The sequence below is a fragment of the Xenopus laevis genome, chromosome 3L, assembly GCF_017654675.1.
Source record: "Xenopus laevis strain J_2021 chromosome 3L, Xenopus_laevis_v10.1, whole genome shotgun sequence".
NCBI lineage: Eukaryota > Metazoa > Chordata > Amphibia > Anura > Pipidae > Xenopus > Xenopus laevis.
Window position 1 is genome coordinate 153,048,585 of NC_054375.1, and position 24,925 is coordinate 153,073,509.

General features: G+C 43.9%; 1 protein-coding gene across 4 annotated transcripts in view; it reads left to right on the forward strand.

Annotated features, from left to right (window-relative positions):
• The window catches only part of stag3.L (stromal antigen 3 L homeolog), a 74,295-nt gene that overhangs the window by 24,250 nt on the left and 25,120 nt on the right, over positions 1 to 24,925 (forward strand). For all 4 annotated transcript variants that reach the window (XM_041587348.1, XM_041587350.1, XM_041587351.1 and 1 more), the window contains exons 10-20: positions 5,322 to 5,445; positions 9,855 to 9,953; positions 13,912 to 13,991; positions 15,282 to 15,389; positions 15,658 to 15,754; positions 16,118 to 16,223; positions 18,704 to 18,807; positions 19,006 to 19,092; positions 19,208 to 19,297; positions 20,882 to 21,082; positions 21,331 to 21,401. In XM_041587348.1, the coding sequence (XP_041443282.1) occupies positions 5,322 to 5,445; positions 9,855 to 9,953; positions 13,912 to 13,991; positions 15,282 to 15,389; positions 15,658 to 15,754; positions 16,118 to 16,223; positions 18,704 to 18,807; positions 19,006 to 19,092; positions 19,208 to 19,297; positions 20,882 to 21,082; positions 21,331 to 21,401 (1,167 nt within the window). The remainder of the gene's footprint in view (positions 1 to 5,321; positions 5,446 to 9,854; positions 9,954 to 13,911; positions 13,992 to 15,281; positions 15,390 to 15,657; positions 15,755 to 16,117; positions 16,224 to 18,703; positions 18,808 to 19,005; positions 19,093 to 19,207; positions 19,298 to 20,881; positions 21,083 to 21,330; positions 21,402 to 24,925) is intronic.

The window sequence follows — 24,925 nt, forward strand, 5'->3', positions numbered from 1 at the left end:
CAACTTATGGCGCTCTAAAGGGTTCTCACAAGAAGCCACAAACATACTATTGAAGGTCAGAAAGCAGTCCACCATGTATGCCTATCATAGGATTTGGAGAACCTTCTTAGATTGGTACGCATCCGCACACATTCAGTGGCAGCAAGCAACTGTTCAAACAATTGTAGAGTTTCTTACACAAGGGTTCCACTTAGGCCTTTCCTTAGCCACCTTGAAGGGCCAAATATCCACCCTTTCCTTACTGCTCCAACACCAGTGGGCAAGGGAACCAGATCTCATACAGTTTATGCAAGGGATGGGCAAAGTCAGGCCCCCAAACAGGGATCCATCTCCACCATGGGATCTCACCTTAGTCCTCAATGTTCTACAGGGGCCCCCCTTTGAGCCATTAGCGTCCTGTCCACTTAAGTTTCTCACCTGGAAGATGACTTTCCTCTTAACCATTACCTGCAAAATGAGTATCAGACATGGCAGCCTTATCTCACAAAGAGCCATGGCTCATATTGCAACAGGATAGGGCAGTTTTTCAAACTATACCCTCTTTTCAACCCAAGGTGGTGTCTGCTTTTCACCTAAATGAGGAAATCACCCTTCCTTCCCTCTGCCCAAAGCCCGCCAATGCCAAAGAAAAGGCACCACATAAGCTGGACGTAGTGAGAGCAATACCTTACTATTTAGACAGATCCAAAGATTATAGGAGGTCCGATACATTTATTGTAACTTATGGCTTCAATAAGTGGTCTCCGACTTCAAAAGTGTACGATAGCCAGATGGTTATTAGAGACTGTGCTTACGACCTTAGTCACAAAACTAGACCCTTCAAAGTCCGGGCTCATTCTACCAGAGCACAAAGTGCATCCTGGGCATTATATAATATGGCCACTCCAGAACAAATCTGTAATGCAGCCACTTGGGCATCACTGTCTACGTTTGCAAAATTTTATAGGCTCCATGTTTTTCATTTTTCCCCTGCAGCATATGGTAGAAAAGTACTCCAGGCTGCAGTGTGGACACAGTGAATTAAACCCAGCCCTAGATAAGAGGGACAGCTTTGGGAAGTCCCCAAGGTTGCTGCACTGACAGGAAGGACCGTCTTAGAAAAATAAGGATTTTAACTTTCCGGAAAATCTTTTTCTAGACAGCCTGGACTGTCAGTGCAGTAAGCCCCATCCTTCAGTTAACGTTAGGCGTTTGCACAGTTAATAACATTAAAAAATGGAAAGTTATATTATGTTGTTGTGAATCTCTTGCTCTTTCTCTGCTATCCTTTCTATTCTCCAAACTGAGCTGACAAACAAAACTAAGGGGAAATCAGGAGGAGCAAGAGATTATATGAAGAGGGAGGAGTCAAGATTCTTTTTTTCTTCTGCCCTGCCTCTGGTGGATACTTAACCCAAGGTTGCTGCACTGACAGTCCAGTCCGTCTAGAAAATGATTTTCCGGTAAGTTGAAAATCCTTTTTTCTATTTGGTGTCAATGGCTGCTTTAATGGCACGCTGATCTTTGACATTGGCCATACACGCTAGATTTATCAATGACCAACTGTTTTATCTGCGGTAGATGAAGATTTATTTATAATAAATACTATAAATGTATCATTTGGTTTTTTTCTGTAATAAAAATAGACTAGAAGATATTTTGAACTAGGCTAGGATAAACCCATATTAGTGGCAAAACAATACTTTTGGTGTTTTTCAGTGTTTAAAGGAGAACTAAAGCCTAGCTAAAGAAGTAGGTTAGAAATGTTGTACATTATGTTTTGAGCCCAAGGAAACCACAGCCCTTTAGCAGGGAAGATCTGAGTCTCTAAAGATGCCTCAGTAGCTCCCCATCTTCTTTTCTGCTGATTCACTGCACATGCTCTTTGCTGCTGTCACTTACTGAGCTTATACATGTTCCGATTGGTATCCCAAACCCAGAACAAACCCCAAGGTCTCGGTTGTGGCTCAGTCTTCTGCCTATAACAACCACCCTCCGCTACTCAGTGCCACCAGGTCCCCGCAATCGAGGCAGCAGGCGTCCCTGCCGCCTAGGTAACATTCTTACATAACCCCCCCTCTAGAGGGGGCCACTGGACCCCTAGGCTTGTCAGGAAACTGGGCATGAAATTGACGTTTAAGATGGTCAGCATGAACATCAGAGACTGGAACCTCAGGACTATAACCTTTCCAATGGACGAAATACTGTAGCCTACCCCTGGAGAAGCGGGAATCCGCCAACTACTCCGGTTGACACTGGACAGAGACTGGAGGGGGAGGAGAAGATGAGAAGAGTCAAACAGTTTTGGCAGTCTTTAACAAAGAAACATGAAAAGAGTTAGAAATTTTAAACTCCAGTTGGACAGTACTAGGGTTGATGACCTCCGACACAGAGAAGGGACCAATAAACTTAGGCCCTAACTTGGCAGAAGGGACTTTTAAAGGAACATTTAAAGGAATATTCTTGGAACATAACCAAACCTTATCGCCAACCTGGATGTCTGTCAGAAGCCCTCTTTTGAGCGGCTACTGCAGCGGACAATGAATTTTGACGCCTACGCCAAATCTTAGAGGTGGTCAACCAAAGAATTCACAGCAGGAACCTAAGAGGACTGCCCCGAGAAAGAAAAGACTCTGGGATTTTAAACAAAAACAGTAAAAAATGGAGATTCTCCATTGGATGAGTGGGTGCAATTATTGAATGCAAACTCAGCCCATGGAAGAAAATCTGCCCAAAGTGACTGATTACTAGAAACATAACACCTGAGATATTGCTCTAAAGACTGATTTGTTCTTTCTGTCTGACCATTGGTCTGTGGGTGATAAGCAGATGAGAAAGACAAATCATTATCCATGAGGGAACAGAAGGCTCTCCAAAACTTAGACACAAACTGAACCCCCCTATCAGACACAGTGTTCAATTGGGACCCATGAAACTTAAATATATTGGATAAGAAAAGTTCAGCAAGTGATTTGGCAGAGGGGAGGGTGGAAAGGGGAATGAAATGGGACATCTTACTAAAATGGTCCACTACTACCCAGATGACTGTGTTCTCTCTAGAGGGAGGTAATTCCACAATGAAATCCATGGATATGTGTGTCCATGGCTTTTCAGGAATTGGAAGAAATTGTAGCAGCCCTTGAGGTAATGACCCAGAAGGTTTAGAATGCTGACAAACCTGGCATGAATGAATATAACTGCCAACATTCTGCCTCAAAGTTGGCCACCAGAGCGTTTGAGACAGCAGGGAACAGGTTTTAATGCAGCCCGGATGTCCGGCTACCTTAGAGTAGTGATTTTCCAACAGAACAGCCCAGGCCCGGACTGGCAATCTGTGCGTTCTGGCAAATGCCAGAGGGGCTGCTATAAGGTCCCATAGAAAGTCAGGATTTATTGGGCTGGTGGGAGATGTTTGGGCCTCTGTGTGGACTGATTGGGCCTCTTTGTACCTAAAATACCTAAAAAGGGCCTATTTTAATTCTCAGTCTGGACCTGCCCCAAGGTCCCGGTCGCGGCTCAGTATTCCGCCTATAACAACCACCTTTTGCTTCAGGAGGAGCCCTCCTCTACTCAGGTGCCACCAGGTCTTAGTGTGAGAGGACCAGGGAGAGAGTTCTGGGCAGCTAAGGGAACCGCACATCATACAGAAGCGGAGAACAAGAAGCATAGTCAGCGTCACAGGCCGGGTCAAAACACCAAACGGGCAGAGCAGTAACAGGAGACGGGAGCGTAGTCTGGGTCAAAGGCCGAGTTCAAACACACCAGATAACGCAGTACAAAGGCAGAATCCGAGGAGGAGTCACTACACAGGCAGAGATTTAGGACAGGCAGTAAACTGGACAAAGTCAGGGACATGCAGGGTCAGCAATAAGTCAGAATACACAATAGAAAACACCCATGAACTATGAAAAGACCTTTACATTGGGCAAAGTACAAATGGCGCATGCACCCTTAAATATTTTAATTTTGCGCCAGGACGATGACGTCAGGTGCGAAGGCACCTGCTGAGTGCAGCGAACCCAGACGCACATCACAATGGGGCAGAGGCGATCGGTGGGCAAACCCACAATCAAGGCGGCGGGCATTCCCGCTGGCTAGGTAACGTTCTTACAATACAGTACACATAGAATATAAATATCAATATATAAGGCTGATTAGTAATTAATACAGATAATTACTACATGGCAGCACAGAAACCAGTGCAATTAGAATTGAATAATCAGCAAACCTGTAGCATCAGCTTATATTACAGCCAGGGAAGCTAATTTTCTGCTGGATAATTAGTGACGAGCCGTAAGCTTAGCTTCTCAACAGCCAATCAGAGCCCACTGAGCATGTGAGTGTCACAGACACTTTCCAAGATGGTGACCCCCTGTGACAAGTTTGAAGTCCTGGATCATTGCTGCTATTGACAAGCGGAAACATTTTTCAACCATATTAATTTTCAGGGTTTAGTTCTCCTTTAAGGCATGTTGCTTTTATATTTTTGAAAGATCCATTGCCTTTAAAACCTCAGGCCCAAAGCATTCCTGATAATTTAGTGAATAAATTACCCCTGTTGTAAAATTTAAGGATATTATAAGTTATCGACCATATAAAAGTAAGAGGCCAAAGGCTGTGTGTTTTTATACAGGTCTTGAAAGTGACTTCAAATATCCTCATATTTTGGAACAGGGGGTACTTTATTATTATACCCAAGTTTCAGTGAGTCATGTGACAGAAATGACATCACTAAGCACCGTTTATAAGGATATCATTTAAAGGATATTCATGGCTCTTGTCTAGTATAGAAAAATACCTGTAATATCTGAATTTATTTGTGTACTGCCTGTATACCGTATATACTCGAGTATAAGCCGTCCCGAGTATAAGCCGAGGTACCTAATTTTACCTCCAAAAACTGGAAAAGCTTATTGACTCGAGTATAAGCCTAGGGTGAGAAATGCAGCAGCTGCTGGTAAGTTTCAATCAAAAAATTGAGGGTTTCTGCTCCCATTGGAGGTGCCGGCGTCTCGTTTTTGGATGCCAGCGACCATTCTTGGATGCCGGCGAATATTCTTGGAGACTATTCTTGGACGCCGGCGACTATTCTTAGACGCCGGCGACAGTTTTTGCGCTTGACCCGAGTATAAGCCGAGGTAGAGTTTTTCAGCATATTTTGGGGGCTGAAAAACTCGGCTTATACTCGAGTATATACGGTAGATAGTTGCCATATTCTTTGCAGCCTTTTCTCATTTGCATTGTATTCTTACTCTCCTGTGCAGCCTGTGTTATTATTATTTGCTTTCCTCTTTCTCAGCCTTTCACATCTCTACTGTCCGTTCTTTGCCTCTTTTTGTTAGTGACACTGTTGCAGACATCCGTGCCATCTGTATGGAAGAGATTGGGGTCTGGATGAGAACATACAGTCAATCATTTCTGAGCGACAGCTGCCTCAAATATGTCGGATGGACTCTCTATGACAAGGTCAGGAGGGAAACAATAAGGAGAAAGTTCACTTACTGAACATTAGCGAGGGGGGAGGCTTTGAAAGACCCAAAAACAAATATATTCTTGCATTAAGGGTTATTGTTGGTAGCGCAAATCTTCAAACCAGATATAACAAACAAATAACAAAAGTGGTTTATTCAAAAGGGTAACATTTTAACTGGCTAACACAGTACAGGTGTGGGATTCATTATGCGGAAATCTGTTATCCAGAAAGCTTCAAATTATGGAAAGGCCGTCTCCCATAGTCTCCATTTTATCCAAATAATCCAAATGTTTTAATAATGATTTCCTTTTTCTCTGTAATAATAAAACAGTCGCTTGTACTTGATCCCAATTAAGAAATAATTAATCCTTATTGGAAGCAGAACCAGCCTATTGGGTTTATTTAAAGTGATACTGACATTAAACATTTACTTTTCAAAATAGTGATCTGCATTAAGGGGCAGATTTGCATAGGGTCGAATATCGAGGGATAATTAACCCTCGATCGAAGGATATTCCTTCGATCAGGAATATCCTTACCGGCTACTGGGGGCAGGGCCTCAAAAGGGGTGGGGTGTGACATCAAAAGGGGCGGTGTGATGTCAAAGGGGCGGGGCCACACGACGGAGACCCGCGGACGCTAGAAGAGTAAGTTGCAGGGGATTGGGGGCAGGCCGAGGGCTCCTCGTATTACATCGTATTACAAATTTACCGGTAAATTTGTAATCCCGGCCTTGGCAGGTATTTTTAGAAAATTCTTAGGAAGCCTATGGGGACCTTCCCCATAGGCTAACATTGGCCTCGGTAGGTTTTAGGTGGCGAACTAGGGGGTCGAAGTATTTTTTAAAGAGACAGTACTTCGACTATCGAATGGTCGAATAGTCGAACGATTTTTAGTCGAAGGTCGAAGTAGCCTATTCGATGGTCGAAGTAGCCATATTCGACCATTCGAAATTCAAAGTATTTTTTCTTCTATTCCTTCACTCGAGCTAAGTAAATGGGCCCCTAAAAGTTACCTATAGGTCATATTGATAGTTTTTTGCTGATAGTTCTGCTTTTGTAAGTAATTGTTACTTGAATTGAAAATTATAAATAGCATTCAAAGATAATGTTATGATGGATATAAAAAAGGTTATTTTCTGGTGTCAGTATCTCTTTAAAGGACAAGTAACATCAATTTTTTTTTAAAACAACACCAAGACAAATGAAACTTTAAAATCGCAAAGCCTTTACATGCCTTCCAACTGTCCCGTTTTTAGAGGGACAGTCCCTTTTTTGACAGCTCAGTACCTCATTTGTACTGGAAAGTCCTGTTTTTCTCTGCACTGAACAGCCAGAAAAAGTTTCTAACTTAATTGGCTTTTGGCAGACAGCCCAGAACAGCCACAACAGAAGATGAGATACATTTGTAACAATTCAAATGTATCTAGATAAGCAATATAAGCAAATAAGTAATTGTAACACTATAAGATAACAGGTCCCTTGGGAAAAGTCTCACAGCTTAAAGGGCAATTCACCTTCATTAGCAAAACTGTAATTAATAACTGAAAGAAACCACAGAAATATGTTCAAACTTTTATAACCCAAGGAAAGAACAGCAGCACACCGGATCCAATTGAAGTAATGTGTAAAAATTCAAACTTTTATTAAGCCCATATGCAAAGGCAACGTTTCGAGCCCAACCGGCCCTTTATCAAGGCAATTCACCTTCATTAGCAAAACTGTAATTAATAACTGAAAGAAACCACAGAAATATGTTCAAACTTTTATAACCTGCCAAATTTTGTAAAATTAACATGGTAATTAGGGGGAGTGACCACAAAAATGGGTGTGGTCCAAAAAACTCTCCACCCTACACGCGGCAACTTTTTTTTTCTCAAAATTTTGGGAGGTATGCCTTTATTAATACCAAAACTCCGCTTGCAGCGCTTGAATTCTCCTCCCTGGCTATCTCCTCTAAGGAAGGCAGGGAGGAGAAATCAAGTGCATGATGGATCGTCCTGTCGCCTTTTCTGAAGAGGAGCACAAGCAGAGTGTCGGTAAGTTATTTCTTAATGAAGGCTTTGCGATTGTAGAGTTTAATTTGTCTGGGTGTGTTTTTTTTCGTTAGTATACCAACTAATTTGTTTTTAAAAAAAAAATTATGTTACTGGTCCTTTAATGTTTACATGATTTTATAGTAGACCTAAGGTTTTATATTTTTTTTTACCGGCTACTGGGGGCGGGGCCTCAAAAGGGGTGGGGCGTGACATCAAAAGGGGCGGGTGTGATGTCAAAGGGGGCAGGGGGCCACGCGACGGAGACCCGCGGACGCTAGAAGAGGGAATAAAAAGGTTAGTTGCAGGGGATTGGGGACAGGCCGAGGGCTCCTCGTATTACAAATTTACCGGCAGCTACATTGCCGGTAAATTTGTAATCCCGGCCTTGGCAGGTATTTTACCTCCGGCTAGGCCGGTAAAATATCGGCCGGGTGGCAACCCTACACATAACACAGAAACCCCTAATATACCCATCACAGTTACCTGTTTCTTCAAAAAGTATGAATAAATGGCATTTTCTGCATCTGCATCATTTGAAATCCTGGCAGGGAAGGAGGGACTAAACACTGACGTTACAAATTGTAATAACTTCTCCACAGCTTACAGACAGCATGAAGGAACTATATAACCCACAATGCATTGCACTGGGATGTTCCTTTCCTTATTGAAAATCACATGTGCAGGGAATTGTGGGGTTTTGGAGGATACAGACTGAGGACAGATGGCTGTTGATACAAAGTAACAGTAGTCAGACAGCTCAGCAAAGTAGTCAGACAGATCAGCAGGAGAGCAGGGGGCTAGGCTTTGGGAACTGTCAGAAACTATTAAAAATAAGGAAAAGTCTGCATATTTTTTAATTGATGTATATTGCAAAGTTGCTTGAAATTATGTTTACTTTTCAAAAAGCTTAAGTTATGTTTTTGTGGCGTTTCGCTTTTAGACACTTTTTTTGATGTTACTGTTGTTCACCTTTGAGATAACTTTTATTATGGTGTAGAGAGGGATATTCTGAGACAATTTGCAATTGGTTTTCATTTTTTATTATTTGTGGTTTTTAAGTTATTTAGCTTTTTATTCAGCAGCTCTCCAGTTTGCAATTATAACAATGCGGTTGCTAGGGTCCAAATTCCCCTAGTAACCATGCACTGATTTGAATAAGAGACTGGAATATGAACAGGAGAGGCCTGAATAGAAAGATGAGGAATGCTAAGTAGCAATAACACATTTGTAGCCTTACAGAAACTTTGCTTTTTAGATGGGGTCAGTGACCCCCATTAGAAACCTGCAATGAGTCAGAAGAAAAAGGAAAATAACTATAAAAAATAAATAATGAAAACCAATTGAAAAGTCGCTAAGAATTGGTCGTTCTATAACACACTAAAAGTTACCTTAAAGGACTAGTAACATAAATTTTTTTTAAAATTTTTTCTACTTAATGAAAAAACAACACCTTTAAATTCGCAAAGTCTTTATTAAGAAATTACTTACCGATGCTCTGCTTGCGCTCCTCTTCAGAAATGGCGACAAGGCGACGGTCCATTGCCCGGCGCTTGATTTCTCCCCCCTGCCTTGTATAGGAGATAGCCAGGGAGGAAAAAACGTGCGCCGCACAATGGATCGTCGCCATTTCTGAAGAGGAGCTCAAGCAGAGAATCGGTAAGTAATTTCATTAGAAAGACTTTGCGAATGTAAAGTTAAAACTGCCTTGGTGTTGTTTTTTTCGTTAAGTAGAAAAAAAATGTTTTAATCTTTTTTTTATGTTACTGGTCTTTTAAAGGTGAACCAACCCTTTTAAGGGATACATGTACATATATGAATGAACAGCACCACCTGCTGGTCAGTTTCCAACCATAAAGTAGTCGAGGAAGTTGTCAGGGAATAGATAGTTGGCTGCTCTGATCTTCTGGTTTGGAAAAACATTAGAAACCTCAGATAATTCTCACATCTTTCCAAAGCAGAATAACATCAGACAAGCCCCCCTTTCTTTCTCCTGACAACTGCCTCGAATACATCATGGCATCAAACAGTGCTGTATCCCATAATATCTTGGAATTGGAAAAAAAAATGAATCACAAAAGTGTAGCACTCTCATCATTTGTACATTCACTTGTTTTAAAGGTTTACTTATCCTTTAAAGCTTCAGACTCATGCTTGCAGCCAATCAGAGCATAACCTTGCATAGGGATAGAGCAGCCACAGCCAATGAGAGCATTCCAGCATTCACAGGGCTAAACTTGTATTTGTATACTGTTGCCTTTATAAGTAGGCTTATGAATTCTAGGGTCAGTGTAAATATCCCATAATTATCTATATCTGTAGCAGGAGAACCTGTATGACTTAAATGGGTGTTATTTGTCTCTCCAGCAGGGAACGGTGAGGTTGCAGTGTATCCGAACTTTGCAGAGTTTATACGGCGTTCCAGAGATGGCCCCAAAGTTGGAACTTTTCACTAGCAGATTTAAGGTAAATCCCACCACATTCCAAAGTTTCACTCTCTGATCAACGTCACCAGCAACTGGCATTTTCTTTTCTCCTTGGTCTGCTTGGGGGACACAGGAACAATGGAGTATAGCTTGCACCACTAGGAGGCAGGACATAACAAAAAAGAACAAACGAATCCCTCCTCCTCCTGCTATACCCCAGCTCCCAGGTGGAGCCAGGCCAGTTTTCGTTGTGTCCTCAGGAGGTTAGGACATATTTCCTATCAGGAGTTAGATTTTATTTTTATTACTTTATTTTATTTATTATACACACTGAGGCTGGAATGGGCATCCACACGGCGTGCTTTGTCTTTGTTTCCCACCTCCGACATGGATGTCTCCGGGGTCTCTTGTGCCATGGCACTGACCACCCAGGCTCAAGGTTTTCCCCCCTTCTGCTTACTGGGTGGAACTGTCTGGCCGGTAGACTGTGGCTAGCTGAACTAGGCAGGTAAGCATCATCCCTGTTTTACCTTGCCCTGTCTATATTGTTTATGGCTGACATTACTGTGGGATTCCCTCCTAACCTTTAGCAGCCCAGGGAGCGTTTTCTGTATCAGCACTTCCATCAGCACTGATTACAGCAACCGTTGGTAAGGGCTAAGCTCTCCTGACTGCCTGTGCACTTTTCAGCGCCTCTCCACTTCCGCCTAGCACTCGAAACCCGGAAGCGCGCATAGTTAACGCGTCACTCTGGAAGGGCAGATCTATCCTTCGCGCCCTTGCTATCTTCACGCCCTGCTCTGGACGCGTCTCTGCACAGACAGACCCCCCCCCCATGTTAACCACCGGGCTCCGATTTTCTATATTTTAGCACACCATGTCTGAGAGTTCCAGTGACAACCTTTTTCCAAGAATGGCAGTAGCTGCTAAAATAAAATGCCTCAAACGTTTACCAATTGGTAACAAGGAACCTCTCTGCTCCACGTGCAAGCCGTCTGTGCCTGTTCCGGAAACTCCAGGACCCTGACCCCAGGTAAGCTTAGACACCCATGGGGCATCAGCGGTCCAGGCCACAGACCCTCCATCTCTGGGTTCTCATCCCCCCTCAGTGGGCCTCCCAACTGGCCTTTGGGATTGCCAAGCTGGCTGATTCCATAGACAGACTCCTGGCCCGTCTAGATAACCCAAGCCACCTAAGCGCAGGGCACCCTCTCCGTCTGCAACTGACAGTGACGAGGAGTCCGTGTACCAGTCTCCCCTCCCTCTAGTTTCTGGAGACAAACAGTCCCTCTCTAACGGCGAACTATCCCATATTTCGGATCAAGAGGAAGAGGATTCCCCAAAGTTATCCTCTGAGGCCATTGACTCCCTTGTTTTCTCTGTCCTAGAAATCCTAGATTTGCAGGAACCTGGGACCAGCTCCAGTTCATCCTCAGATCTTTTAACAGGAGTGGGACAAGCCCGAGAAACGGTTTCAACCTGACAGGTGCTTCCTTAAGATATATCCGTTTCCATCGGATCTCACCGAGAAGTGGTCCTCTCCAGCTCTGCCAGTTCCCCATGCAGCATCCTTTAAGGATTCCATGGACAAGAAGCTGGAGGGACTTCTGCGTTCCCTTTTCACCGCTACTGGCACCTCCCTGCGTCCGGGTTTTAGCCTCAGCCTGGGTGACTAGGGCTATGCAGTCCTGGTCAGATGCGCTATGCCAAGCTATTTCCTCTGGGGTACCACGCAAGGAACTCTGAACTTGCTGCGCAGATCAAGGCGGCCAGCGACTATTTCATCACTTGATGCAGCTCAGGTGATAGGCCGATCCTCTGCACTTTTGACTGCAGCCCTCTTCTCCAAAAAGTTCCTGACCTCTATTCCGTTCAAGGGTAAGCTCATTTTCGGACAAGATCATCAGTCAGGCCACCGGGGGCAAAAGTACTCTTTTGCCCCAGCCCAAGGCCCGCCCTTCCTTTCGAAGGGGAACATTTTTTCGTGGCTTTCCCTCCCCGACACGCTTCTAACAGCAGAGGATGTTTTGGAAGTAAGACCCTCCTGGCAATCCCATAAACCCTCATCTAAGCCAGCCAGCAAGTCCACATCAGCATGATGACGCCCCTTCAGCGAAGCGACCGTAGCGGGAAGACTGCGGCGCTTCGCAAATGCATGGCCCACCCTGACGCTGGACTCCTGGGTACACGAGGTGGTGACTCGGGGCTACCACTTAGAGTTCTCTTCTCCCCGCCTCACCGCTTCTTCATGTCCAGGCTCCCCCAAGAACCGGCCAAGGCTCAAGCGCTCCTAGACGCTATTGACAACCTCCTATGGTCAGACGTCATCATACCGGTTCCACCCGGAGAGAGATTCAAGGTCTCCAACCTGTTTGTAGTACCCATAAAGGACGGATCTGCCTGCCCAATTCTGGATCTCAAGGAGCTCAACTTGTTCATCCGGCTGAGGAAGTTGAAGATGGAGTCTCTCCGTTCTGTCATAGCCGCAATGTCTCCAGGCCAATTTCTCACCTCCCTGAACATCAAGGACGCGTACCTTCACGTTCTTCCCAGAACGATCAAGAAGTTGCAGAGGGAGTACATCACTTTCATCCTCATCATTCCCCCAGCTGGCCTCGTCGCACTTGGTTCTCAGACCTAGTAAGCCTATCCGTAGACGAACCATGTACTCTTCTGGTCATTCCAGATCTTCTTTCTCAGGGAACAATTCGACATTCATGCCCAGCCAACCTCAGATTGATGGCTTGGCTATTGAGACAGCGACCTTGAAGAAGAAGGGTTTCTCGGACACAGGTGATCCTCACCATGAGAGCGGCTCGTAAGCCAGTCTCTGCCAAAACCTACCACCGAGTCTGGTATACCTACCACCAGTGGTGCCAGAGTCACAGAGCGGATCTCCTCCATTTCTCCATCGCCAACATCCTGGCCTTCCTGCAAGAGGGGCTTTCCATGGGGTGATACTTGGGATCACTAAAATCCCAGATCTCAGCCTTGTCTATCCTGTTTCAGAGGCGACTTGCCTTACATTCAGATGTCAGGACCTTCCTACAAGGGGTGGCCCACGTTAGGCCCCCCGTTAGCTTTTTATTCAGCAGCTCTCCATTTTGCAATTTCAGCCATCTGGTTGCTAGTGTCCTAATAACTATGCACTGATTTAAATAAGAGACTGGAATATGAATAGGAGAGGTCTGAATAGAAAGATGAGTAATAAAAAGTAGCAATAACAATATATGTGTAGCCTTACAGAGCATTTGTTTTTACATGGGGTCATTGACCCCCATTTGAAAGCAGTAAAGAGTCAGAAGAACAAAGCAAATAATTCAAAAAACTATATAAAAGAAAATATGAAAAGCAATTGAAAAGTAGCTTAGAATTTTCCATTCTGTAACATAATAAACGTTAACTTAAAGGTGAACCGCCCCTTTAACTACAACCACTGGATTGGACTATTAGCAGTAGGGATGCACCGAATCCACTATTTGGGGTTCTACCGAATCCTCTGTGAAAGATTTGGCCAAATCGAATCCTAATTTACATATGCAAATTCGATTCGGCCAGACACAAGGATTCGGCCGAATCTTGCTGAAAATGCCCAAATTCCGAACCGAATCCTGGATTCGGTGCATCCCTAATTAGCAGGTTATGAGCTTCAACAAGTCATTATGTCACATTACGGAATCTTCTTCTTCTCTGTATTTCTTAACTAATTGGCCACAGAAAATCATATAAGGGTAAATAAAAGCTGAAATAAACCACTCTCTATGCTCTTACTTTGAAATGACCCTGGGTTATATTTCAGCTCCATCAACTCCTTTATTATGGGTCTCTCTCTCACTCACTCTCTCTATCTCCCACTCTCACTCACTCTCTCTATCTCCCACTCACTCACTCTCTCTATCTCCCTCACTCCCACTCTCTCTCAGATGAATGTTAATGATTTTACATATTTTACTGGTATGTGAACCCCCTGTAAAGTTCTGACACCCCCACTTTTTCAGAACCGTTTGGTTTTCATGGTGTTGGATAAAGAGCAGCAGGTGGCTGTGGAGGCAATAAAACTGATTGGACTCATTTCACAGTGAGTATCAGAGAGGAGGTTTGTATAAGTGCTTAATTCCCCAAAATGTAGTATTGATCCCTCACCCCAAATGCTATTTGTGGTACCCCTGGAACTATAGCAGGGTGACTGTTACCCCAATGTTTCTATATACCTGTAACCTTGTTATGAGCTGAGGGGGCCCAGTTTGAAAGTCAGTTAGGGGGAGATTTGGGGTGAGAGCTTATTTGTACCCTTGTTACCCCTGGAACTATAGCAGGGTGACTGTTACCCCAATGTTTCTATATATCTGTAACCTTGTTATGAGCTAAGGGGGCCCAGTCTAAAGGTCAGTTAGGGGGAGATTTGGGGTGAGTGTTTATTTGTGTCCTGTTACCCCTGGAACTATAGCAGGGTGACTGTTACCCCAATGTTTCTATATATCTGTAACCTTGTTATGAGCTAAGGGGGCCCAACCTGAAGGTCAGTTAGGGGGAGATTTGGGGTGAGTGTTTATTTGTACCCTGGGTACCCCTGGAACTATATCAGGGTGACTGTTACCCCAATGTTTCTATATATCTGTAACCTTGTTATGAGCTAAGGGGGCCCAGCCTGAAGTTCAGTTAGGGGGAGATTTGGGGTGAGTGCTTATTTGTACCCTGGGTACCCCTGGAACTATATCAGGGTGACTGTTACCCCAATGTTTCTATATATCTGTAACCTTGTTATGAGCTAAGGGGGCCCAGCCTGAAGGTCAGTTAGGGGGAGATTTGGGGTGAGTGCTTATTTGTACCCTGGGTACCCCTGGAACTATAGCAGGGTGACCCCCCAATGTTTCTATATATCTGTAACCTTGTTATGAGCTAAGGGGCCCAGTCTGAAGGTCAGTTAGGGGGAGATTTGGGGTGAGAGCTTATTTGTGTTATAGATACTCCTGGAACAGTAAAGACAATATCATAACAAAGCACAAGAGACTTTTGTTTGTTGTTTTGTAGATGTCCATAGAATGCAATTTCCTGTTCTAGAATGTACCCTATAAGGTATAACACCTATACACTGAGTAATGCTGGTAATTCTTTTTCTTTATATGACTGGGGGGTAATCTGACATCCCTAAAATGTAGCTCCCTACTACTGACAAGAAATTCTTTGTTCTTAAGTGAATTCACACTGGGGTTTTTTTGGTGGGGAGTCAGTTAGGGTTCAGATATGAATTTCTTTTGTATTGATTCAGTAATGGGCAGAGCTTGCGCACGTGTACCTTGATCTTCCCTGTCCAGAGTGTTATTTTGTTAATTTCTATGAAAATTATTCACCTTTGTGTCTTATGCAGGAACATGGAGGAGACGTTAAGTAAGAAGGATTGTGAAACTGTGTACCCCCTTGTTTTTGTATCCAGTCGAGCAGTTTCATCAGCAGCAGGGGCATTTCTGTATAAGAGGTCAGTTACAGATTATATAGTCTTTACCTTCCCCTTTGTATTCAGTTTAACGCTCCCTGGGACAGCGCATTTTATGAATTCCCACGTAGGGCAACAGATAGAAGTGAATATGTTTTCACAGATCTGCTATGTTATTGATTAATTATGACTCAGATCCAGTTTGACTGGAAGCGTATTGATACCATCATTTCTGATTGCATGTTAACCTATAGAAGGATAGATCATTCTCACTTCTGCCAAGTTTCACATGGTTTATGTCTGCTGGCAGGGTTCTAGCTCATAAAGTATCTAGTCCCAAGAGCAGAAATCGTCATGGAAACGCAGTGTTCTTCCAACTGCTGACAATGTTCTTCATAAAAAGTAAGGTAAGGCCATATTCATTCATTGCATAAAAGGACCCCAAAAGCATCACTTCCACAATAAACTTGCTTCTGCGTTTGTGCTGGTAAACTTTTAATTTACACTGTTTGGGAGGGTGTCGATCCCCACAATGCTCTGCATCAGGTTTTCTTTCCCCCCAGAAGGCCTGTGTGTATGAGAGTGGTCCACTAACTTTCCACATATTAGTTCAGTTAGAGTTACTGTATCTCTTCCAAGTGGTGTGGAATGGATCTCTTGAGAGCTGAGCTGAGACTCAAAACCATCTACCTGCACACTATGTAAAATAACTAGTAGCTATCAGCATGCATGCATTAGGCTCTCATTTACTCTCCCTCCATTGCCTTAAGCTTCCTGAACATGCTGCATATCTGGTAGACAGTTTGTGGGAGTGTGCTGGGGTCCCACTCCAGGACTGGGTATGCCAGACTGATCTGCTGCTGCTGGAGGAGGAAGGTAAGATCAGAAAGCGTTTTTATGATCCAATTTCTTTCTCTTGCACATACCTGTGAGATAAAGGGATAGAGCATTCACCACTAGGAGGCAAGACAGTAGTAAAAGAAGCTTCTGCCTATCCTGTTATACCCCAGAACACCTCAGGACATGTTTCTAGTTTCCTCGAGAAGACAGGACAACTGGCCGTCCTTATGGTATTATTCTGTGGCCAGACTTTACAGTCTTGGCACCAAGGGGTTGTCGTGGAGTTCCCTTTCTCTAGAACGGCCATCTCTGTCAGTGCAGATGCCATGGGGTTCAGTATCCACCTCCGGAGGCAGGACAGAAGAAAAAGAAGAACTTTCTGGTTCAACCTTCCTCATATAATTACATACTCCTACTGTTCTCCTCCTGTTATTTTCTTCTGTCCTGCTTGGTGGTTAGGCCTTTTTTTTTTTTTTTAATTTATTATATTGATTATTCTTATGATTCTTCTGCTATTTTTTTTTTATCGTGGATGTGGCACATCTTATGTAGGAAGGTATCAGGTAGAGCACTACGCTTACAGCCAGTACACCACTCCACAGGACTGCCAGGGAAAATGGACACATCTAATCCGGGACACATTAAAGTCTCACAGAGATAACTACTGTGTCCCTTACCGGACCGCAAGGTTTTTTTTTGGCTGTCACAAGGAGTTTTTTTTCTTCAACGAAAGGAAGATAAGGTGCATACGTAGCAGCCGCACTTCCAGGTGTTCGGGAAGATTGGCGCTAGTAGCCACACTTCCGTGTCTCGGGGACTTTGCCGACAAACGTCGAGTAATGCGCACGTAGACGCAGGTGCCATATTGACATACCATGCGTTGATGTGCGCAAGCTCCAGAGTGGAGAACAACAGGCGCACAGAAACAGGACACGAGTCAGAGACTCTATTAAGGCTAAATATACTGGGCAGCTGATATTTCCCCTGTAAAGGCATACAGGCAAATAAGGGGGCATATAAGAGGTCATAATCATGATTACTAAGTCACATTACTTTATCCATACAGATAAAGAAGCTCAGATAACACACCCTGGAAACAGATATGGCCCTGAAGGACCTTAGGAAGGACATGGTCAATACCACTACAACTCCTAACACTAGAAAGGCAACAGAGAAGAGATCTCATAGCAATCATACATTACGCAAAGGGGAACAAGAGATATGCCTGGACTGTACTGAACCCCCAGATTCAGCACCAACACTATCCCCACAACCTATTACATAGTCCCCAAATTAACAATGCTCAAGACCAAAATCCTTCCACATCAGTAAAACCACTTCAATTGGAGGAATTATTTGACTGGATTAAATCTAGAATTCAATCCTCCATCAGCCACCCATCAGCCCATAGTAAGAAATGGAGGGAACAATTGAGTTTAGAGGCCAACTCATCTGACTCGAACGAGATCAGTGATCAGGATAGTGACTTAGAATCGTTAGAACAGAGGAAGCAACATTTAAGGAGCCAATGGATAAAAAAAATGGAAGTGGCTCTTAGAAGAGGGTACACACAGCAATTCCTTCGACCTGCAGTGGCATCTGCAGGGTTGGCACGCACAACAATATTCTGGTGCCAGGAGTTGCTAAAAAACCCACATCACCAGAGCAGTTACAGACGTATTAGCTCAGCATTTGCCTTCTTGTTAGATGCAGCCATGGATACGGTAAGGCTGGCAGCAAGAAACAGCATTGACACAATAGCAGCCAGAAGAGCATTATGGTTGCGCCAATGGTCGGGAGGCACAGCATCCAAGACCAAGTTACTCAATTACGTTTTACAGGTGACACACTCTTTGGACCTGACCTTAAGCAAATCATAACGGAGGTTACGGGTGGCAAAAGCACCTTCTTGCCATCTGGCAAAAGGCAGAGGTCAAACCCTCAGACTAGACCATTCAATAGACAATAATTTCCAAGGAAGGCCGTTCCGCTCCTTTTGAAACGCCTCCTTTCGCTCGTCACAATCGAGTGGAGACTTCAAAAAGGGTAGACCATCCTGGTCCAATCAGCAGAGACGGACCAGAAAGCCAGGTCCTCCAAAGTCCACCTTGGCCTGACTCTCTCAGAACAGGCCCGGAAGGGGTGGGTGGTCGTCTCTGACAATATTTTCCGATCTGGCAAACCCTCATACAAGATACAAGATTGGGTACTAGCCATCATCAACGAAGGGTACATAATACCATACCCCCTCACACATTCAAACGATCATCCACCCCAAAAAACCCAACCAAACTACGAGCTCTTAAAACTATAGTCAAATAACTCATACTTTCATTATTAATGAAACTGAAGTCCTCTAGTGGTGTTCTAGGGTATAGCAGGAGGAGTCAGCTTCTCCAGCTTGTGTCTTGCCTTCAAGTGGTGAATACTATAAACTACAGTCCCTGTGTCCCACAGATTAATGAAGAGAAAAGGATTTAACAGTATCAAACAATTCTCTTTTTTCTTACCCCCAGGCTTGGATGACACAGAAGAAAGTGCTCTGATAGAAATCTTAGTAGCGTCTATGAGACAGACAGTAGAGGGGACGTCTCCTGTGGGTAGAGTGCCTGCTAGAAAGGTATGTAAGTTCTGCAACACTCTTAGAAACCCCTGCTTCAGTTTTCTTTATCTTTGACTGCCTTCTTGACCCAGATTAATTCTGGTACTCCTTTACCTATTGCTTACTCGTATGATAGTAAACAAGCCCTGATGTCTTTTTCAAAACCTTCATTCATACTTCAGTTTCTTTCTGAGAGTTTAGGTGTTTTCTCCCCAGGCTGTTGCCGTAAGGGAAAAGAAGGCTGAAGACAAATTCAGACTGACCCGTCGTATGATTCTTGCACTTCCATCTCTTTTGGCAAAGGTACATATATGGAAATTTAGATTAGGTAGCTCACTATAGCCTCCCCCAGAGTTGTTTGCTTTAGCGTTCTTTGTATCTGCTACACATAGTTACATAGTAAAGTCTCTTCCCTCAGTTTTCAGCTGATGCCAAAAAGGTGAGAACTCTGCTTAAAATCCCTTCCCTTATGGAGCTGGACATTTACTGCACAGACAGAATGGAAAAGGTAAGTCTACTAAGACAATTTTTCTATATACTAATACACTCACTCTGACTTACCATGATATCTTATGGTTTAAGATTGACACATTTTATCACTTAAGGTGGCCATAGACAAACAGATCCTATCGTACGAATTGAGGATTTGTACGATTTTCGGATTGTGTGTGGCGTGTGCCGACATCTTTTGTCCGGCGGAGATCGGTCGTTTGGTCGATCGGTCAGGTTTGATTTTGACCCGACCGATCCCGCCGGAGCCCACGGCACATCGTTATCGGATCGTGTGGCCGAACAATCAGATTACCCCGATATAGCCATGTTTGTTAATGGCCTATCAGGGAAAGATCCGCTCGTTTGGCGATGTGGGGGTACTCCTGTACCAGGCCTAGGCCTGATGGGGGGCCCGGCTGTGCTGCACTTTTCAAAAACCCAGGCCCCCTTAACCGCGCCAAAGCCGTCCCGCCTCTTCCGTCCCGAACAGCCGAGGTGCCGAAACGGCGAAAAGACCCAAAGTCACAAAAACAGCCGAAATTTAAGTCCTGAAGCGGCAAAAAGACCCAAAGTCACGAAAACAGCCGAAATAAGTCCTGAAGCGGCGAAAAGACCCGAAGTCACGATAACAGCCAGAATTGAAGTCCTGAAGCAGCGAAAACACCCGAAGTCAAGAAAACAGCCGAAATTGAAGTCCTGAAGCAGTGAAAAGACCCAAATTAACGGAAGGAGGTGAAGTTGTGAAGCCACGAGTTCAATTCTACTGAACACCAATTTTTTTATTTTGTATTTAATCCTCTGGCCACCAATGTATTATTTAAATACTCTATAGGCCCCTATCACCAATGTTTTTTTAAAAAAAAAACATTCTCTTGGGCCCTACGTTTTTTCAACTTAAGGGGAGCTCTGACGCCAATTTTTTTTTTTTTTTTTTTATTAATTCTCTGGGGGTACCAATTTTTTTTTTTACTTGTAAGGGGGGTCAATGTTTTTTGTTTGTTTTTTTAAACTTTTAAGGGAGGCCCTGGCGCCAATTTTTTCTTTAACTTGTAGGGGGGCCCTGACCACCAATTTTTTTTTTTACAAAAAAAAACTTTTAATGGGGGCCTTGTTTTTTTTTGATTTATAAGGGGGCCCTGACCATCAATAGCTTTTTATAACTTGTGTGTGTGTTACCTTTTTTAGCGCTGATGTCTGTGTGGTGTTTTAGCTGTGGTATGAAGTGGGCGGGATATTTCTAATGGCCCTGCTCATAGTACAAGTTGATCCAGGGACTGGTCCCATTGAATCTTGGAGTCAGGAAGGAATTTTTCCCCCTCTGAGGCAAATTGGAGAGGCTTCAAAGGGGTTTTTTGCTTCCTCTGGATCAACTGGCAGTTAGGCAATTTATATAAAGACTTAAGGTTGAACTTGATGGAACATATTGTCTTTTTGGTTGAACTTGATGGAACATATTGTCTTTTTTTTTTAACCTTTGTTACTAGGTAGAATACCAGGCAATGGAAGATGCGTTAATAAACATATCTTCCCGTCTTTCTCTTATTTCCTACACTGGGTATAGAAAAATCGATTCACTCTTTTTATAGTTTTTTTCCCTTAGTCTCTAGATCTGCTGTTGGGCCAGATTCAGGAGATCTTGGAGAAGCATACAGAGGCAGATGTTTTACAGGGCTGCTCTCAAGCTTTGTATGTCTTGTGTGACCGGAGACTGGCCTTGTACAAGCACGCAGATTTTGCACGGAGCAACGTTGTGGACCAGCTCACGGACCACTTTTTGCAGCAGGTTCCAGAAATCATGCAGGTATCTGCTTCAGCTGCAAATCTTTTAATGCTCCTCATCCTGGAATATATAATCCACTTCAATCATGCTCCAGTGTTCTCCATAACCCTTGTTGGCATTGCATCCATACTGTTCTGTCTCCCCCATCGGTACTTTCATGAATTGTCACCGTTCTAAGTATGTAAGCTGCGTCATCCACTATTGACCAACTGCAGAAAATACTTCATTGATCACTCACACTTTATACTTACCCATCTTGTCCTCTCCAGGAGACTGAGCTAGATGAAGATGCAGTTTATAATATCGGTGCAACAATGAAAAGAATATCACCATTGTACAGGTAACAAAACAGTTGCCAATTTTTCCTTAAGTTCTTTATAACTCTTGAAGTATTTGGGAGGAGTAATAAAGAAAAAACAGCTGACTCCGCTCTTGTGGTGAACTGCACAGCGATAGAGAGCCGAGAGTAGATACAGAGAGAGGAATAGAGAAGGTCAGTGTGAGGGTACCTGGTGGAGTGGGAGTGTTCTTCATGCGCTGATCCTCTCTGAATGCGCGTTCCTTGCATCCCTGTGTTTTGGAGCAAGTTTGCGTCTGACGTCATCATGTTTTGGCGAGAGTTTTAAATATTTAAAGGTACATCTGACTTTACCTATTGCCCAATGTAAGGTCTATTTTCATAGTTCCTGGGTGCGATTTCTAGTTAATTACAAATAGTTGATCCTCTAAAACGAAGGTGTCTCCCCAATCTGGCAATCAATCCTGACTCTGCCTGTCCCTGACCTTTGCCAATGTATTGACTATTCTCTCTGGATCCTGCTTTGTACTGCAATACTGCTGTGTTTGACCTCGACTACTCTCTCATCTCTTGAAGCTGTACTGCTTCTCTTGACTGTTATTGACCCGGCCTGTCCCTTGACTACGCTCCCTGTTCTCCATTCCAGTAACTCTCTCCCTGCTCCTCTCACTTTAAAGGAGAAGGAAACCCTGTAGAAAAAAAACCTGTACCCCCCACGCCAGGTAGACCCTCCTTCCCCTGGGGAAATGCCCCATACTTTATACTTACTCCTTGTTGCAGATTCTGGCAGCAGCACGGCATCCATCTTACGGGTCTTTGGTAAGCTGACTGGGAGATCGGTATGTTGGCGAATGCACAATTTGCCGAGGGAGAATCCTCGACGAGGGGTAAGTATAAAGTATGGGGCATTTCCCCGGGGGCAGTTAGCCTGGGGGGAGAAGGGAGTTTTGGGGTACGGGGTTTTTTCTACAGGGTTTCCTTCTCCTTTAAGACCTGGCAGCACCCGAGTAGCACTGCGTATCTTGTCTGCGCTATATAAATAAATGATGATGATGATGTGTAGCAGAGGGCTCCTCTCGAAGTGAAAGGTGGTTGTTATAGGTGAAAGAGTGAGCCGGGACCTTGGCAATAGTTCTGGGTTTGCGACCCCGTTCCTAAAAGTCAGACCTTTGAAAGTGGGAATGAGAATCCTGGAGTTTATGTGCTAGCAGAGCCATGAGAGGTGAGATAATACAGGCAGCAGCATTAAAAAGGGATTTTATACTTACTGGAAAATCCTTTTCTAGTCGTCCCTCCTGTCAGTGCAAACGTGTGGGTTAATGTCAATCTCATCTCTGGAGGCGGGACAGAAGAATAAGACTCGACCCCTCCCCTGGTAAATAAGTTGGGACTCCACCTCCCATTGCCAGTTCGTTTGTAAAGCTTGATGAGGTGGAGTGTATTAGGAAAGTAGGAAGTAAGGTCAAGAGACGGTTAATAACATATAGAAAATTTTGTGCCCACAGACCCATTACTAAAATCAGCCTGGGCGGGACTTATTGCACTGACAGTTCGGGCCTACTAGAAAAGGATTTTCCAGTAAGTATAAAATCCCTTTTTCTCTAGTTGGCCCTCCTGTCAGTGCAAACGTGTGGGGACGTCCAAAAGCTGTCCCGTAATTTAGGGTGGGTAATATAGAAACTTTTCGTAACAACTTAATGTTAAATTGACTGTATACTGCAATAAACATGCAACAGTACGAAGCCCACAATAACACATTGAAGAATACTGTTTGCAAAAAAGCAATGCAAGTATTATCATGGCAACAATAAAACTTTGAAGAATATGGTTATGTGTCGTCTTTAACCACTGGGGGCTTAACTGTGCCACCGCAAACTGCAACTGCAACTGTTTGCTGCCAAACCACAGCCGAAGATGAAGCAAAAACGTGGTTTATAAAAGTATTGGAAAAAAAACAAAACAAGTGGCTGCCCTGCATATCTGTTCAGGTGTAGCCAAGTTGTGTAAGGCCCATGAAGTACTTTGTGCTCTAGTAGAGTGAACCTTGACTTGAAAGGGCTTTGTTTTTTTGTTTTTTTCTACTTTCATAAAAAAAATTGATTGTCTCTACTAACCACCTAGCAATGGTTTTTTGAAACTCCTTGCCCTTTGTGATTTGCGGAATAAGATAGCAACAGAGAGTCTGATTTCCTTAAGACTGCAGGCCGTTTTAATAGATGCGAATTGTTACTACTACATCTAGTTTGTGTAACTACATCTTTCGATGGATTTGAGCACAGGAATGGTAATACCAACTCCTGATTAATGTGAATACTCATTACTACCTTTGGTAGAAAACCTGGTACTGTTCAGAGGACGACTTTATCCTGATGCGTAACCAACCATGGTTCTTTACCAGAGAGAACCATCATTTCTTATACCCTCTTAGCTGATGTTATGGCTATGAGGAATGCAACCTTGAGTGACAGCCATCTAAGCTCACAAGAGACTGTGGTCTGGAAAGGTGATCTTTGCAGCGTGGTGGACTGGCCTGTGCGACTCATTGTAAAAAGGTATATAGTGGTGTCTTGTGTCCACTGAATAGCTGAGAGTGCTGATAAGGCCGAAAACTGTATGGAATTCTATGAGTACCTGTGGGGTACTGTCCGTGCACAGTAAGTGTTTGGCTGAACACCAGGGGAGAATTGTATACCATACCTTGTGGTGTGCTTTTGTGGTAAAAACAACCTTTGCACTGCAAGGGTACGAAAACCCTGAGCTACAGCATCACTTTTTTTTTTCATGATACAATTGGGCCTCCCGAACCAGACCATCTATTTGTGCATGGCCAGGTTGTGAGAAGTCCCCTTGGTAGAGGAAGTCGCCATGTTCTGGACTGTGACATGTAGACCAAGTCAGTGTAACGCAGTCTGGTCGGCCCCCTATGTGATCTTGGCAATTATCCTCAGTAGAATCTCCAGTAGAGGGAATGCAACCATTTTATTGAAAGCCTATGGAATAACCAGTGCATCTGTATAGACTGCTCCGCGTGCCTCCTTGTTTGTTGACATAAGCCACCGCTGTGGCATTTTACTTGTAGTTGGCGGCTCTGGAGTTTGTCGGACGAGGCCTGGAGAGCCAGGGTTATTGCTCGTAGTTCCAGGATATTTATAGGGAGCTGCGATTTTCGGGTTTCCCGACACCCTTGTATTGTGAAGGTTTGGTAACCTACTCCCATCCGAACTTGCCGGCGTTGTAGCTGTCTGTCACTGTGGTTGATCCCAGCTTCTGCCCTGGGACAAACGAGTACACACTGTCCACCAGGATAATCTCGCTCTGGTTGTAGGAAGTATGGAAATGACCTGCTGAAGATCTTGGTGATCTTTGTGGCCGCATTGAGGGAAGTTGTGTTGTATAGTCGCATGTGGGACCTTGTATAAGGTCTCACTTCTAGTGCTGTCTCTATATAACTTAGTAGCTGTAGTAATCTGCCACTGATTCTCTGTCTTGTAGAGAAAAGACTGAATACTAGTGATTAGTCTGTACTTCTTCCCCCGTGTCCATACTGATGCCGGAGTCGATATCGA